This window comes from Chinchilla lanigera, unplaced genomic scaffold, assembly GCF_000276665.1.
Source record: "Chinchilla lanigera isolate Chin_1 unplaced genomic scaffold, ChiLan1.0 scaffold00009, whole genome shotgun sequence".
Lineage (NCBI taxonomy): Eukaryota > Metazoa > Chordata > Mammalia > Rodentia > Chinchillidae > Chinchilla > Chinchilla lanigera.
The window spans coordinates 10391827-10408563 of NW_004955410.1; the positions used below are offsets into that span (position 1 = coordinate 10391827).

General features: G+C 45.7%; 1 protein-coding gene across 3 annotated transcripts in view; it reads left to right on the forward strand.

Annotated features, from left to right (window-relative positions):
• Nucleotides 1-16737, forward strand: part of LOC102026952 — a gene marked incomplete at its 5' end in the record, with an annotated part of 39178 nt that continues 22441 nt past the window's right edge. For all 3 annotated transcript variants that reach the window (XM_013510575.1, XM_013510576.1, XM_013510577.1), the window contains 3 exon segments: nucleotides 1-184; nucleotides 623-671; nucleotides 754-912. In XM_013510575.1, the coding sequence (XP_013366029.1) occupies nucleotides 1-184; nucleotides 623-671; nucleotides 754-912 (392 nt within the window).

Sequence of the window (16737 nt, forward strand, 5' to 3'; positions counted from 1 at the left end):
CCGGCTGAGCGCTCGGAGTCCCGGCCCGGGCCCCGCGCAGCGCGGGGTCGCGCAGTCAAGGTGGCCGGGGTGGCGCGGGCGTCGGTCCGGAGAGAATCGCTGCAGGCTTACCTGCGGGAGAGGGCTCGCTGGCTTCTCTGTGGAGTTTGGACTTTGGTGCTTGAATCGAGCATTTCCTCGTGGGGTAAGTAACAAAGACCCTGAAAAGGTCCTCTGTTAAACTATTTTTTTGTTGTTGTTAAACTCTTTAAAAGACAGGTTTTTTGTTTTGTTTTACTGGGAATTAACTGAAATACACGTGTACAAACCCCTAGTATTTTTCCCCGCTGTTTCCCCAGCACCCAGTAGTTCTCACTTCTGCTATTTCCCAAATGCGCGTTTGCCCATAGCCAAAGCCCTGAAGTTGCCTGACGCGGACTGAGTTCTGCCCGGGCCGTGCCACCTAATGCCCTGCCACTTGGCACCCTGCACTTCACGGCCAGTGTGGGGATGGAATGGGCGACGAAGGAGGGGATACAGACCTGTCTGCAGCTGTGCTGTGCGTGCGCGTGCTTGTGTGTGTGTGAATGGGCTCGATCCTCTCACACCCAGATGGATCTCATTTGCCTTTGCTCTTTGGAAGGTTCCTGCCTCGCTAGGGTGCCGCTGGGTGGAGCGTTCCCGTTTGAAGAGTGAGTGGTGGGAACGAATATTTATTGCGTAGTGACCTCTTCTGATATGCTGGCCCCGGTGCGTGACAGTTCCTTCCTTCAGCCCATCCGTTCAACTTTCCCACCAACACTGCCTGGCAGAAGCCACCCCCAGAGGGAGGGCAAGTGAGACCTTCCTGGAAAAGGGGAGGAGTGGAACTCATCAACTCCTTAAGGGAAATGTGACACCTGCCCGGGGACTGGCCAGCGACCAAGCATCGAGGTAAGTGGTGTGGCCTCCCGCGTTGTGCCTGTCCACAGGAGGAGCCGGATGTAGTTAGGAGTGATCAGAAGATGGGATCTACCCTGCATCGTGGAATTTGGGAAGGGTTTATAATGGTAAGGTGTAGACTGGCCTTGCCACGGGAGGGCAAGGAAGAATAAAGTCTGCTGATTCATTTTTGGGTTGCCAGGCCTGGGTCAAATTACTCACTGAATGCCAGGTTAAAGAATCTGGATTTTGTTTGACAATAGGGAACCACTGAGGGCTTTTGGCATTGTAAAGATAAAAGTGTGAGTTAGAAAGGTGTTCTGGCTGGGGTGTCCAGGACTTCGTGGAGGATGGAGGCAGTTAGAAAAGGAGTGCTGCCGGGTGTGGTGGGGCACACTGAAGTCCCAGCACTCAGGAGGCTGAGGCAGGAAGATTGCAGCCAATTGGAGGCCTGCCTGGGCTACATAGTGAGTTCGAGGTCATCTTGAACTATGTAGCCAGATCCTGTCTCAAAAAACCAAAGTTAGCAGTGTGGAGAGCTGGGGGCCTGAACCCTGGAAGTATGTGCAGGTGGAAAAGGGAGAAGATGCCTGTCAGAGGGTGGGTTGTTGGCTGGATTTGGTGGGGAGAGACAGAGAGAGAGAGAGAGAGAGAGAGACAGACAGACATAAGCAGTCACTAGAGCATGGCTCTTCCCATTCTGCCCCCCTGTTTTCCTTGTGTTTATGATCTGTGTTGGTGTTTATTCCTGTCTTCTTGCACAGGCAGGGAAGGTATAGGCTGCCCCCAAGATGGCCCCCAGTGAGCCCTATCTCCCCTGTTCCTGGCCTGAGTGATCTCCTCCCCTCTAGTGTGGGCTGGTCTTGGTGACTTGCTTCTAACAAGTAGACTACAGTACACGTATGAGATGTCACTTCTGAGGTTGTGGCTCAGCCTCAAAAAGGTTGTGGCCTCTCTCTTCCTCACTCTTGTGCTCTTGGCTTGCTCTCAGGAGCGCCCACTACCGCATTGTGAGCTGCTCCAGGAGAGGTCTGTGTGGCAGGGACCCTCTGCTCCTGTGCCCCTGTGAGAGAGGCCTCAGGCCAGGCAGCACCCGAGGGCCTCGGTCCAGCAGGCTTCAGGAGCTGATCCCGCCAGTAGCCAGATGAGGAAGGCCACTTTCTGGGAAGCAAGGCTTCGAGCTTCCAGTGCTCACACCTCTCCTGAGAGCCAGTGCAAATCTCTGCAAAGAAATACAAACAAAATTTTTAAAAAATCAAGGATGGCTTATCACCAGATGTCAGGGCTCTCCCATCTCAGAGAAACAAGACAGTGGTTCCTTATTTTAGCATTAGCTTACTTCTGCAGCAGTCTCCCAGTGGAGGCTATTATTTAAGACCCAGGGGGATGGTATGATAGTGTCATTTTCTTCTAGCTGGTAGGCTTTGACGGTGTAATATAGAAAAGTATGGGCTGAGACTTAGTGAGACCCTGTCTCAAAATAAAAAAAGAGCTAGGGATATAGCTTAGTGTGAAGGTCCTGGGTTTAAGCCCTAGTACTATATTAAAAAAGAAAAAAAGTTTGGCCTGAAATCTAATAGTGATGGTGATTTAGTATTTCTATAAAAGGCTTTGGATACATTGCAGTGTTTAATTGATGATCAGAACACATTTAACATTATTATTATTGGTACCAGAAATCGAACTCAGGACTTCACGCTTGCCAGGCAGGCACTGCCAGAACACATACGTTATTGTAGTTTGAGTTCTGTCCATAGTATTATAGAGTTTCTAATCAATGTTCCCCAGTTTCTCCCCTGACTATAGAAAGTATAGCAACTTTGTGACACCATAACCCACTTATATTGTAGGATCACATGGCTGTCAGTTAATTTGCACAGCCACGAGCTAGAGAATAAAGAAAATATTGTTTATCAAACTACTAGACTTTTATGCTTGACTTTGGATGGAAATTGAGGTCAGTTGGTAGTAGTATTCGGGTCAATGTAGTGAATATATATTATTATATGCCTATTTATACTAATAGCAGTATGTATGGCACATTTTGTTTATAAACGATTACTGTTAGAGGAAATAAGAATCATATACATTCTTAACAGGAATAAAGTGACCTGAAAAACAGTAATTTACAGCATGTTAGTATAACATTTGTGTGATAAACTATCTGGCAAAAGCATAGCACCCTCTCCTTCATGATTAATGTTTAGGAAGGGAAAGAAGATATAAACATCTTATTATTTTATCATCTTTAAAAAATGACCAAGTGATTGGCTTCATTAAGAAGGAGACTTTACCATAGACCAAATAAAGAAATCCCTTCCGTGGAAATGACAGTGGAAAATACGTTTAACTCAAATAACTCCTGGTTCTGGAGTGATGTGTGTCTAACATGTGTCCTGTATTCACTTAGTCTTATTCATGTGCTGTTTCCGCACAGTATCAAAGAGAGGAGAAGGGGGGTATCAGCTCTCTCAGCTGAGAGTATTGAATGCCTGCTGGGGTACCCTACATCCTACCTGGGCTGGGAGTTACCTGCGGGCAGCAAGGAGAAAACGACATACTCCGTTAAAATGAGGTGTCCCTGGAATTGTTTGATGTTCTTTGCCTTAATTGAATCCCATCTCTTCCATCTGCCCATCTTCTCTCTAAATTTGTTTCCATAACCCACTGTCCCTGAGCATTGTAATTTGGGGGGACATTTGTTACATACAACGTTACTTTTTCTAAAAGCTCTCAGCATCTGGAGGCCAAGTGTTTACCTTGCTGTCCGACAGCTTCGCCTGCCTCTTTTCTGCCCTCCCTGTGCTGATGGACAGGGCGGGGACAAGAGAGCCCAAAAGCAAATGGAGTAAGAAAGAACCGAGGAAGGATTCCCGGCTTTTGCTTATCGGTTTCCATAGTGCCTCAGCCACATGCAGGTCTGGATAAGCTTAGGTCCATCAATAAATATAACCATGAAGTTGTCACATGAAATTTGCATTCCATCGGGGACAGAGAAGCCCCAGAGAGAGTATGTGATCTGCCTTAACCTCCCCCAGCAGAGTCTTTTGTGACATTTGTCCCTTGGGCCTCCCTGGAGCTGCTTGGTGCTCCTTTGCTTCCTGCTGTAGCAGACCAGCTCCAGCCTGACTGCAAGGGTAGATGGGAGAAATGATGACCTCTTTCCAGTTGTAGAAGATCAGAGATGTTAAGTCACCATTGCCCTGCAGTCATTTTCTTAATCTTTATGAACCTCAGTTTCTGCATCTGTTAAATGGGTACTAAGTCTCTTCTCTTAGAATTATTGTGAAGATCAGGCTATAGGCATAAAGCCTGGAACATAGTAGAGAATTGTAAATGTTTACCAAGAATATTTCATGCATTACACTGTATTAGGAGAAGACCTCTGTCTGAAACTTCTGGCCAAAACTTTAGCCCAACATGTCAGCACATCAAGGTAAATATCTTTTTGTTCAGGAACAACTTTATTGTTAGACAAAGCACCTAGAAAGAGCAGTCTGGTTGGGAACAAAGCTGCGTTTGTGTGACAGTGTCAGGTTATCATAATAGTAAGCAGAATGAGGTCTCTACAAGGTATTTCTGTCAAAAAAATTCTGTCAAAAATTCTTATTTCCTTTCTTTTGTAACAGAAGCTTACAACTGAATTCTAAAAATCATATATGGACCAATTTTTTCTTAATGTAGTAAAGTATAATAGTAGGGATAAAGGGAAAATTCATTTGAATGTTACCTACATACCTGAGTAATCTCCTGTCTCCAGGTCTGACAGCATTTTTGCATATTATTGTCTATACATTTACTTCCCTTAAATATCTATTGTTGCACATGCAGATGCTGCTACCATTATGTATATGTATTTAAAATATGAATCACTTCATTCTGTGGACATTTTTCTACAACTTTCTTTTTTTGTACATACACTATTATATATGTTATGAGTTATATCTAGATCCTCCCAGGCCTCATGCAATCATAAGTGGGACTTTTGAAAGGGAATTGGGTTATGGGGGGCGGTGCTTATAGCTGACTTGTCGTTAGGAGGTGGGGTCTGGGTGACAGAAGGTGGTCACTAGAGGTGTGACCAGGAAGGACCTATCTCCCTGCCTGACTCCTCCCTTCATCTCTCTGTTCTTCCTAGTTGCCATGGGAGGAACAGCTTTTCCTGTACAATGCTCCACTGCTATGCTCTCCTGCCTTGAAGCCAACCATGCAAGGACTGAAACTTCTAAAATGTGAACCAAAATAAACCTCTCCTCCTTTAAGTTGTGTCAGGTATTTTGTCCCAGCAATGAGGAAAGTGACTAATAAGGATTTTGATACCAACTGTTGGGTTATTCCTGTGAATATACTGACCATGCAGTTCAGAAACCTTTGGAATGGGTTTGCAGAAGGAATTTGGAAAGATTTAGAAATGCCGGCTGGACAAGAAACCCTAGAACGCTGTAAGCCAAACTTAATAGGAGGTTCTAATCTGAGCTCAAGACCAGACTGCTATTAGAAATGCAAATGGTGAAGACTAGGCTCAGGAAATTTCAGTTAAGAACAAGGACTCCATTGGCAGTTGGACTCCAGGCCGGGTGTGATATGTTCTGGCAGAAAATTTGTCTACAGTTTGCTCATGTCCTGAGACTTTGTGGGAGATTGAGATTAAAGGTGGTGGACCAGTTCATCTGGTGGAGGAAATTTCAAGGCAGCCGAAGTTCAAATTGTATGATTGATACTGCTTGTGGCTTTTAGCTAGGTTTACTCTGAAAATCAGGAGCAGAACACCCATTTCAAAAAAAATTCAGTTTCCCTAGAAAGGAGGAATCTGTAAAGTGGGAACAGAGGAGAGCCTGGTTGCTGAAAAGATTAGCATTGAAAAGAAGCCCAGTACTTTGGATCAGAACAATAGGAAAAATGGCTTGAGGGTATTTCAGGAATCAGCAAGGCCTCTCCTTTCACAAACTCAAGGGTACAAGTCTGTAAGACTTTGCCTTGAGAAGAGGGTCCTAGAGCACCCTATTTGAGAAGGGCCACCTAGGAATTGGTTTCCTGGGGTTTGGTTTACAGTGCTCATCCATCCAGGCAACAGAGGCCTCTATAGCCATGAGTTAAGGTCCCTGGCTACTGCTTGAGATGGTGGCAGACCTTGGGATCACCTATGTGGTGCTGGTTTTATAGGCATGCAAAACGCAAGAGTTGTGGGGTTGGGAAGCTTCCATCCAGATTTTGGAAGAAGGTGTAAAAGGCCAGCCAGTGTGTCCCTAAGAGGTCAGTGTATAAAGCTGTGAGGGTGAAGCTGAAAGTGCAGTGGAGACTCCAGAAAATTGGAAAAACCAAGAGTGTGGAACATCTGAGGAAAGTCACAAGGAGTAAGCAAAGCCAGCCCAAGAAAAAAGCCATGAGGGCTGTAACCATTGCCAATGCCTTAGGGGTGAGGCCATCCAGGCCCTTTGGAGCTGACATCTTGTTGCCACAACTTGCCCCAGGTGCTAGACATGGAACTATGGGATTTAATGTTTGCCCTGCTGTGTTTCAGGCTTGCTTTAGTCCCATTGGTTTCTATCCCTCCATCCTTTCCTTTTGGAATGGCAGTGTTCACCCTGTGCCATTGTATGTTATCCGTGTTTAGCTTCTTTTTGATATTTACAGGGTCTCATAACTGAGTTTGCCTTGAGTCTCAGAGGGAATTTTGGACTTGGACTTTTCAAGTTGAAATTTGGGGGACTCTTAGAGATGGATGAATTACATTTTGCATAAAGAGAGGTACCTGAGCATTTGGGGAGCTAGGGGCAGAATGTTATGGCTTATACCTAGATTTCCTCCCAAAACCTCATGTACTCATAGGCAGTGCTTTTGAAAAGTGATTGGATTGTGAGGGCATTATTGCTGACTTGCTGTGACTTGCTGACTTGCTGTCTGGGTAAAGAGGCGGGTCATTGGGGTGTGACCTGGAAGTGTGCATCCCCCTTCCCTGTTTCTGGCTGCCCTGAAGTGAGAGCTCTCCTCTGCCATACCTCCTTCCATGTTGTTTGTTCTTTGGAACCACCTGGCCATAGACTAAAACATGGACCAAAATAAACCTCTCCCCCTTTAAATTGTGGGTACCAGGTACAATGGAACCTTGGTTCATGAACTCAGTTCTCTCCATGATTCTAGTCACAAACCAAATCATTGAACTTAACCACTGAATTTGATTTGGTTTTTGTGCCACTTGGTTTGTGACCAGCATCATGGAAAGTATCAAATTCATGAACAGGTACCATGGCATAGAGTCCCATCAGTGAGGAAAGTAACTAAGATAACATACTTGTAGAATATCTTGTTCTTTTTAACAGCTGCATAGTATTCCTTAAACTATCCAGTGTCTATTTTTTACTTTATTGATGGATACTTAGGTTTTTGGTTTTACAAAAATTGGGGCAGTCAACATCTTTATTTTTATATATGCTTCCTGAGGCACATGAGGGAGTATTTCTACCCCAGAGGTAGAATTGCTGGGTACGTGCATTTTCCATTTTAATAGTTCTGCCAAATTGTCTTCTGAAGCAGCTGACTAATTTATACTCCCACTAGCAGTATAGAAATGTGCCAACACTTTTCAAACATTTTAACTTTTGCCAATATTATGAGTAAAAAATATCTTATTTAATTTTTATTTTTCTTGTGTTTAGGATATTTTTGAACATTTTTCTTATGCTCATTGTATTTTCACTTGGCAAATTGCTGTATCTTTTAATGATTTTTTATTGGTATTTTTAGATCTTTGTATTGATTTGTAGGAATTCCTGGTACATTCACGATTTAGATCTTTTGTTTGGTAGAAGATAATGCAATTTTGTAGCTTGTTGCTTTTCATCTTTTAATCTTGTTTATAGTGTCTTTTCCATACCTGTTTTCCCCACTGTGCTGGAGTTGGATGTATCAGGCTTTTCTCTGAGTCCTTTAGTTTTGTGTCTTTCTTAAGACATCTGTTCTTCAGGGTCACAAAATATTTTTTGTATTTCTCTTCATGCTTTATAGATTTTTGTTTGATACGTAGATCTCCAGGGTTTGTTGTTGTTGTTAATGATGTGAGGTTAAAAAATTAGTTTTGAGCTTTTTCCAGTTTCTAGTTGATCTCAGTGCCATACAAGATGAATAACTCTCCTCCGGTTGCGATTTGCCACACCTTCCCACTCCATGGGTCTCTTTCTGAATTCTCTTTTTTGTCTCCTTCCTTGAATTTTTTTCCTATACCAATTCCACACTGTTTCAGTTTACTCTTGTTTTAAAATAAGCTTTGCTGTCCATTAGGAAGCAGTATTTCCTAGTCCACTGTAGACTTAGAAAACTGTATCTCAAAGAGTGGTTTTTATTCTTGAGGAGGATTTTTTTTTGTGGCATTGTTCAACATTTGCCAAACCCGACTTCACTTCCTGCCCTCGGGGTACCATGAAGATGGGTCCAGTGGCTACACACGGCTTAGATCCTCTTGAAACTTCCCCCAAGGTGTGGTGTTTTCCAAGGCAGATGCCTCAGACTTAGGGAAATGTGCTGTTTTCTGAAAAGGCCAACCCCTGTGGCTGCTTGGGAATTTTCTAAATGATCTGAACACTCCCATCCCACTCACCTCAGAGGGGAGGAAGGACCCGGAGCCTGGAGGGGAGCTGGAGGAGAGGAATGATGGATGGCCTTGGCCCTGAGAGAGGAAAGGACTGAGGGTCCCGGACCTCAAGTGAGGCAGGTGGACTCTGACTGCGAGCTGGGTGCTGGGGCATCCAGCAGGGGGACCTGCCTGGGATGCCCTAGGTGTGACTCTGGAGCCCTGCAACCCCAGTAGTCAGTTGCGAGGTTTTCTGTGTTATTTCCTCTCCTTCACCCACATTTGTAATTAAGTGACCAGGCCTGAGATAGGTCTGTTATGGGAATTTAAGTTACAGGTTCACAATTCCCTGGGATCCACAGTGGGAAGTCTAAAAGCATCCACCTCTACTTCATGCTGGCCACATGTGCTAACAGCACCATTGCTCACGGGGAGCTAACATGCCAGGACCCCAGGAGGTGACCAGGGACCAGGAGTGAGGGGTGCCCAGGCTGCCCCTTCCTCCATCCTCGTTCCAGCGCCCCCTATAGGAGGAAGTCCTGAAGGGAGAGACCAGAGTTGGCTTTCATTTATGTGCCGACGAACAGGATCCTAGGCTCTGGAAGTCAGGAGACAGTCGTAGAGGAACTGAAAGTCCGGGTCCCCTGTGGTCTGAGGCCAGCTTGCTCCTTCCGAAGGATGCTCCCAGGGCCTTAGGTGTTGTAAATTCCTACCTGGACCAGTGTTTCACAACCGTGGCTGATTCTGCCACCCACTTCTCCCAGGGAGAGTTGGCCTGGAGACATTTTTGGTTGTCCTGAATGGGGGCGGAGTGTGTAGAAGCCAGGGACCTAGTGAGACGCACAGGGCAGCCTTCCCCACAAGGGTTCACCCCATCCCAGAGGTGGTGATGGGCTTGGGAAGCCCTAGTGTAGACTGGTTAGTCACAGGTTGTCCTTCTCGCTCCCTCACTTTCGGACAATGAATGCCTGACCCTCTCTCTGTCTTACAGTACTATTATTATTTGATATTCAAATAGTGAAGTCAGTTTTACCATCTGAATCATTTTCAGATCACTGCTTTTCAACTCCAGTGGGAAGTGTGATCAGTATGAAGACACCCGTGGTGGGTAGCTCTTACTATCCCCAATTTACAGTTGAAATTGAGGCTCGGGGGGAAGTTAAACATGGCAAGGCTCCCTCTCACTGGTTTTTTATATTCCCAGTTACCTGTCCAGTGCTGCTGTGTAAACTGTGTCCTGGACAATTGTACCATTTCTCAGGGATCACTGTTCACATCGCAGACATCACAGATTTATTATGATAATTTTCCTGGTAGATGGCAGTGAAGTGGCTTATCTGACAAAGTCAGGAATATAAAGACGATATAAGGACTGTTTTCTGATGGGTGGCAGTAAAGCTTCTAGAGGAGGGTATACCTTTTCCCAGTGCTCACTGTGGCACTAAGGACTAGCAGAAGGAACGTTGTTACTGGTGGCAGGTGTTACTGGCATGTGTTACTGACTGGGAGTTTTACTCTTTGCCTGCGTAGGGGTCAGCCCCCCTCACTGACCATGGTGCAAGTGCGCCTTGTGATTGTGGAGCAGTGTACACTGTGAAGAGCGTGGATCTCCCAAGAAACCGTGTGTGCTGGAGAGATACAGTGCCTGGGGATTGGGATCATGGGATAAATGGAGTGGCCTTGGGATCTGGCTTTGGTTGTTCGCATTTCATTTGGGGTTTAAGTCACCCCACACTTGGGCCGACATGCGTAGTAAGCAGTGAGAGGTTGCCCGCAGCCACGCCGGTGACGGGCCAAGCCAAGTGTGCTGCCTAGGTCATGATCCGTGCTGAGTAATGGCGGGTGCTGGGCTCAAGGTTGGTGGATGTGTGTGCTGGGGAACTGACCCACTGATAAACCCCATGGTGACCCCTTGGATATAGGGAGAATCAAGACACAAGGACAGCGTAACTGTCAGGCGCGAGGCGGCTTTGTAGAAGCGGTGGCACAGGGGCCTGAGCTTTCGGCCTGCATCCCCTTGCACCCGCTTCACGCAGGACACTGCCCCCAGCAGCACTGTCCTGTGCTAGCTCCGCTCCAAGCTTTCCTGTGAGGTTGCATGGGGAATTAGAGGAGAAGGGCTGCTGCCGTTGCTTCTCCTGAGGAGGCCTTTGTTTTTCCATGTATGCAAATACGTTGGCATTCTGGGAATTAGGCTAATAATAAAAATGGTCTCATAGAATGCCTCATAACTGCCCCCTTTGGGTCAGAGGTGGAGTATGTAAAGGAATTACAACCCCATTTGATAATCTGAGTAAGAGATTGGCAGATTGACCTTGCCGGGATGTGTCCGGTGCCCCCGGTTTCCGGTGAGAAGCTCCCCATTTCCTGGGGGCGATGTGTGTGCAGTGAGAGAAGAGCGAACAGGCCGGCGGTGTGTGGATGCTGGGGGCCACAGGAGGCTGAGCAGCACAGGCCACTGCTGGGCAGCTCAGGCCTGGAGCTAGAGGAGAAATTTAATCTGGGCGCTAACAGGCCAGGAGGGTATAAATAGCTGGTGGCAGAGTGACCCAGAGCTGATGGAGGGGGACAGCGGCCATCTCAAGTAAGGGCCTGGGTCACAGAGATAATAGCTCCCTGAAACAAGTCCCTGAGTGGACCACACTTGCGCCTCAGGAGGTTTGGAATTGTGCAGTCGAAGTCACACAGCATTTCCAAGATTAGAATCAGTGTGAGATAACGTGGGCACCAGCGCTGTTCTCCACCAAGGGAACTATTTCTTTGAGAAATATTTTTTATCAAGAATGAATTTCTAAAATTAGGTCTCTATTGGTCCAAATGAGCTAATTAGGTGCAAAAGATGAACTTTTAAAGATTCTGTAGCCTTCTGGTTGGCATGTTTAAAAAGGCGAAAGATTTATACGATCTGAAGAGAAGCCAGAGTATGATTGGCGTGTTTGGAAGCCACACCCAGTTGTGCTGATACGAAGAGGGTCTCGGGGTTTGTGGTTTGCACCCCAGCACAGGGTCATTTCCAGAGGCCAGGTGAGCAAAACCTCCGTTTTAATTGGGCTGACAGCACACCTGGGGTGACCCCAGGAGTCCCAGATGACATTGGTCAGACCAGCACGACCGTGAATCGCTTCTCCTTGCAGACTCAAAAGTGCCGAACTTGGATGACAAATGCTACAGCTGCCCTGATTCTGAGGAATGTGCCTGGGACCTTTTGTTTTCTTCTGTGAATCCTCAGGGGCCAGAAGGGACGCACCTAGCTTAAGGGTATTGGCTCACACGGACATTCTATCTGAAATGGTCATATTTTTTTCCTTGTGTATAGAGCAATCATTGTAAAAAAAAAAAAAATTGGAAGGAAAAATGGCATAAATAAGAGTTATCATAAACTTAGAAATAGTGTTCATACTTTGATGCATGTCCATGTATATCTATACATTACTAACCTCACATTTTCTACCTATCTATCAGTCAAATATTTATATACTTTACAATCTCATTTTCCAAACCAAGCCACTTTTTCAGAGTAGCATTCCATATATACATACATGGGTATAAACATACTATGTAATATTATATACTTAGAATTGTTTAATAATATAGGTCACATAGGTCAGTATAATCACTTTTAAAGACTGTACAGTATTCCAGGGAGTGTTTTTTCTTGAGCAATAATATATTTAACTAATGCCTAATTATGGACCTTTAGGTTATTTCAATTTGTAAATGTATTCTTAAGAACGATGTAATGAATGTTTTGTGTTGCTAAATCTTTCTGTACATTGATGATTTTTTTAAACATGCTTTTTCTGTATACAGAATTGCCAAATCAAAGGGGATATGCATTTAAAAAAATTTTTTTGAGACAGGGTTTGTCTAGATGGCCTAGGATGGCCTTGAACTCACTATGTAGCCCAGGCTGGCCACAAACTCACAGCAGTCCTCCTGCCTCAGACTCTTGAGTGCTGGGATCGCAGGTGTGCACCACGATACCTGGCTTAAAATTGGCAAACTTCATCGGAGCATGTGAGAATTCCCATTTCCCCATAACCCTGTCTGTGCTATATCGACCATTCTTTCTCATCTCTCATTCTCAGGAAAGAATTTCATCTCCTGGTTATTTTCAGTCATATCTTTGATTAACAATGCTTTGTATTTTTTTGTAAATTGCTCTCTTTTCTACTAGAGTGTTTATCTTTCTCTTATTGAATAGTAAGAGCTGCTTCCATATTAAATCAAATAACTCAGGTTATAAGTTGCAAGATATTTTTTCTATTTGTTATTTGTCTTCTATTTATAGATTTCTGTGTGTGCATGAATCTGTGAATTCAGAAGCCATCATTTTGCTGTAATTGTATCAATCAGTCTGTTCCTTTACAGAGTCAGGTACTTTACTTAAAGGACCAGGTTTTCAACACAATTAACCTATGAAATGTTCAGTGTCATCTGATGCTCTCCTCCCTTTCAAGCCCTTTGTTCTAAGTGTTGGCCTCAGAGAGAGATGTGGCATCATTTTTGTTTCTTAGTCTCTCAGAAGGTCTTAGTCACATTCCAAAGTCACAGACAAGTCACTGCAAACGGGAACGAGTGCTGTGAGTTCTTTCCCGGGACGGCAGCACGCGCGCCTTCTTCATTCACGGAGGGCTGATGTGGAAGTTGGAAGCGACTAGTTTGTTTAGATGTTTTGCAGGGTGAATCATACTATCCCACTGATATGCTATAATTGCACTGATGTGTTCTCAAGAAACTGTGGCACCAGCCCAAGATGCTAATACATATTTGAGAAAATGCCACAGCCTGTTGCAGCTGCGGGGCAACAGCAGCTTTCCATGGAGCGGCACTGCCTGAAGGGGACCAGGCCAGGCAAGCCACCTCCAGAGCCCGCTGGAAAGGGCCATTGCGGGCGACCTCGTGTCCGGGCCCTGGCACTGGCGTGCTGAGCTTTGAGACTTCTTTGTCTGGAAAGCTCTGTCCTTGGGCTCTGCTGTGTCTGCCCAGCCCTCTCTGTTTATACCAGGGCAGAGAAAGAAGAAAACACACCGCACCTACAGATCTCAAGATAGTCCGTTGGTTGTCACTACCGGCTGTCCCCCTTCTATCTGGGTCTGCCCCAGGGGGCGGGAGGGAGGCCTGGAGACTGTGGAGAGTGGTGTCTGAGGGGGGTGAGTGCCACCCCTGTACCAGAGCCCAGCGCGGAGCAGTGGTGACTTGGGGTCTAGCCTGAGCACAGACTCAGGGTGCCAAACCCCAGTGCCGGCCGCTTCTTACAAGGAGCCTGGGTGGGGGCGGGGGTGAGACCCAAGGCCCAGCTCTTCACCAGGAACCAGTGAAGAGTAACAAGTGTAACGACTAGGACAACCTGCTCCCCTCGGCTGGCCCCAGGTCTGTGGCACGACGCTGGGCCCTAGACCCAGGGTCTGAGAGCAGTCTCTCCTGTGGACTGACCCTGTGCTTTTAGACAGAGTACATCAGGGTCCCCTCAGTTTGGAGAAGATTAGTCAATTACCCTTCTGCCATTTGGTCTCCCTCTCCGCCACCTTTCTATTTAGTAGCACAAAGCCAAAGAATGAGTTAGCTACAACACAGCTCTCCTCAGACTGCCAGGGAGGGAGAGAAACCACGTATGGACCAAGCCCAAGCCTCTTTCATGGGCAAGGCTCCGTGGTAAGTAAGCTTTTAGTCGTGCTACCCACTCAGCAGTCCACGTCCCCTGCAGTGGCTGCTGATAGGAGGAGGGCCCTCGTGAGGAGATATCCTGAGAGCTGATCCTAAATAGCAGCGGCCACCACTAACGACAAGCTTCCCAGTGCCCAACCCTCCTGGCTCCTCCGGGATCTGGGTTGGACAAGCTGGCCAGGTCAAAGGAATTCTGAGTCCATCCTTTTCTCTTTCTGAGGTCTGAGGTCGAGGGTGGTAGAATAGAACATCTCCATTTACTCAGTCAAGAGGTGTTTGCTGTGTTCTCCTGTGTTGCAGGCCCTAGCAGGGAGTGGGAAAGAGGCATGGCGGGTGGGCTATGTCTTGATTTCACAAGGGCATCTCACTAATGACATCTGTTCTCATGGTGCCCCTAGAGACATCTGGTCCTAATCTCTGAAACCCATGAACGTTACAGTACGTGGTGAAGACTTTGCAAAGGCGATTAAGTTAAGGGTCTTGAGGTGGAGAGATTATCCTGGATTATCCAAGGGGGGCCTGAGTGCCATTTTATATACCCGGAAATATGAGGGAGGCCGAGGGAGGTTTTGTGGTGCACACAGAAGAAAGAAGATGTAAAGGTGGAGCACAGAAAGACTGGAAGATGCTGAAGGTGAAGAGTCCTTAAACATGGGAACAATGCGGCCACCAGCCATGGAGCACCATAGTCACAAAGCTGAGGAAGTGAGGAGCCGCTGAGGGGTGTGGCCTTGATTCTGCCCCAGGAAAGTGGATGCTGAACCTCCCACCTCCAGAACTTTCAGGAAATAAGTTTGTGTTGGTCTAAGTAAAGTTGTGGTCGCTTGTGACAGTAGCCCCAGGGCCACACTTGCAGGTAAAATGGAAGCCTGGGTCTAGAAGACAGTTCGGGTAAGTAGAGTCACAGCTATCTGACCAATTTCACTTGGGAAATGTTTATTAAGTGACTACAATGCTCCAAGCACAGGAGCTATGTTTGAGTAAGGAAGATAGTGTCCCTACTAACACTATAGTGGGAGGAAGCAGGTAAATAAAAAGTATAAAGAAGTGATTTTAGTTATAGGTAAATGTTTTCAAGAGAATTCAGTAAGACAGTGTGGAGTTGGTGGGAGTAGGAAGGCCTTTGTGCTACCATATTGTGAGGGCTGAATCCTAAATATCAAGAAGGAGTTACCATCTAGACAAAGAGTTTTCCAAGGGGAGGAAGTTGCTAATGTAAAGGCCCTGGGGTGGGAATAAATGTGCTTGAGATGTAGAAGTAGAAGGCCCAATGTGATGGGTCACTTTAATTGTCAACCAGATTGATTTGAGAAGTGCCTGGGAAATTAAGAAAGCACAGTCTGGGTATGTTGGTCAGGTGTATCCAGAGACTTTTGGCATGTGGGACAGTAAACTGAGCAGGGAGACCACCCTGAATGTGGGTAATACCATCTAATAATATTGGCTAGGGGACCAGATGGAACAAAAGGGGGAGAAGGCAGAGGCCCACCTGCACAGTCTCTCCCCGCCCCTGTTTCTTGGCCTCTGTGAGGTGAGAGCCCTCCTTCACCAGGCCCTTCTATCATGATGTTCCTGCTTCACCACAAACCCAAAAACAATGGGGCCGGATGAACAGTGACCTTTGACCACAAGCCAAAATAAACCTTTCCTCCTTTAAGTTGTTTGTCTCAGGTATTTTGTCACAGCAACAGAAAGCTGACTGACACAAGCAGTTTCACCAAATCCATGTAGAAAGCAAGTGTCCATGGAAGGCTCAGAGGTCTGTCTTAGACCATCTCCAGTAACTAAATTGGATGTAAATAAGAAATCTTATTTACCAACTGTTGTGGGTAACATAGAGCTTCTGGTAAGACTTATATAATATTTGGTTATAGTCAGGGGTTAGGTTTTTAAATACCTCAATAGATTTGCATAAAACTTGCCAAATACAATTCAGCTGGGACAAAAATATGCCTTTGGATTCAACAAAATGATTTGTCTAAGTCAGAAAGGAAACCTAACTTGAATGTGGTACTTGGGCAAACCCAGAGCTTAACATCAGCAAAAATGGTGTGAAGCTTAAAAAAGGTGAAGCACTTTTACAAATACTTTAACATTTGGGGTACACTTCGAGGTTGGGGAGAGGTAGCCAGGGGTCTGTTTCTGAAGTACTGAGTGGGCACCACCTTGTATGCATTCACAGGAGCAGTTCATTCACTCAAATGCCCACACACTAATAAATGTTGAATGAGTGACCCTGCCACTGACTGGCTTCAGGAGATAAGAGTGAGTGGGGTAGAAACACTTGCTGAGCTCATAGAGCTTCTTCTGGATGGACATGGCAGACTTCATTGGGTAATGTCTTTTTTACTGTATTAGATTTTTTTTTAGAAGATAAAATTATTTTAGAGTAATAAAATAGCAAAATTAAACATTATAGAAATATATAACAGAGAAAAGAAAGACCTAGAAAATATAGAAAAAAAAGCCCCAGCAACCTATCCACCTTCCCAGAGACAGGCACCGTCAGCAGGTGGTAGCTGGTTTCTCCAACGGTCAAAAGTACATATGCGCTTTAAAAGCACAAAAATGATGGGGATAAAAAAAGAAGATATATCATGTGC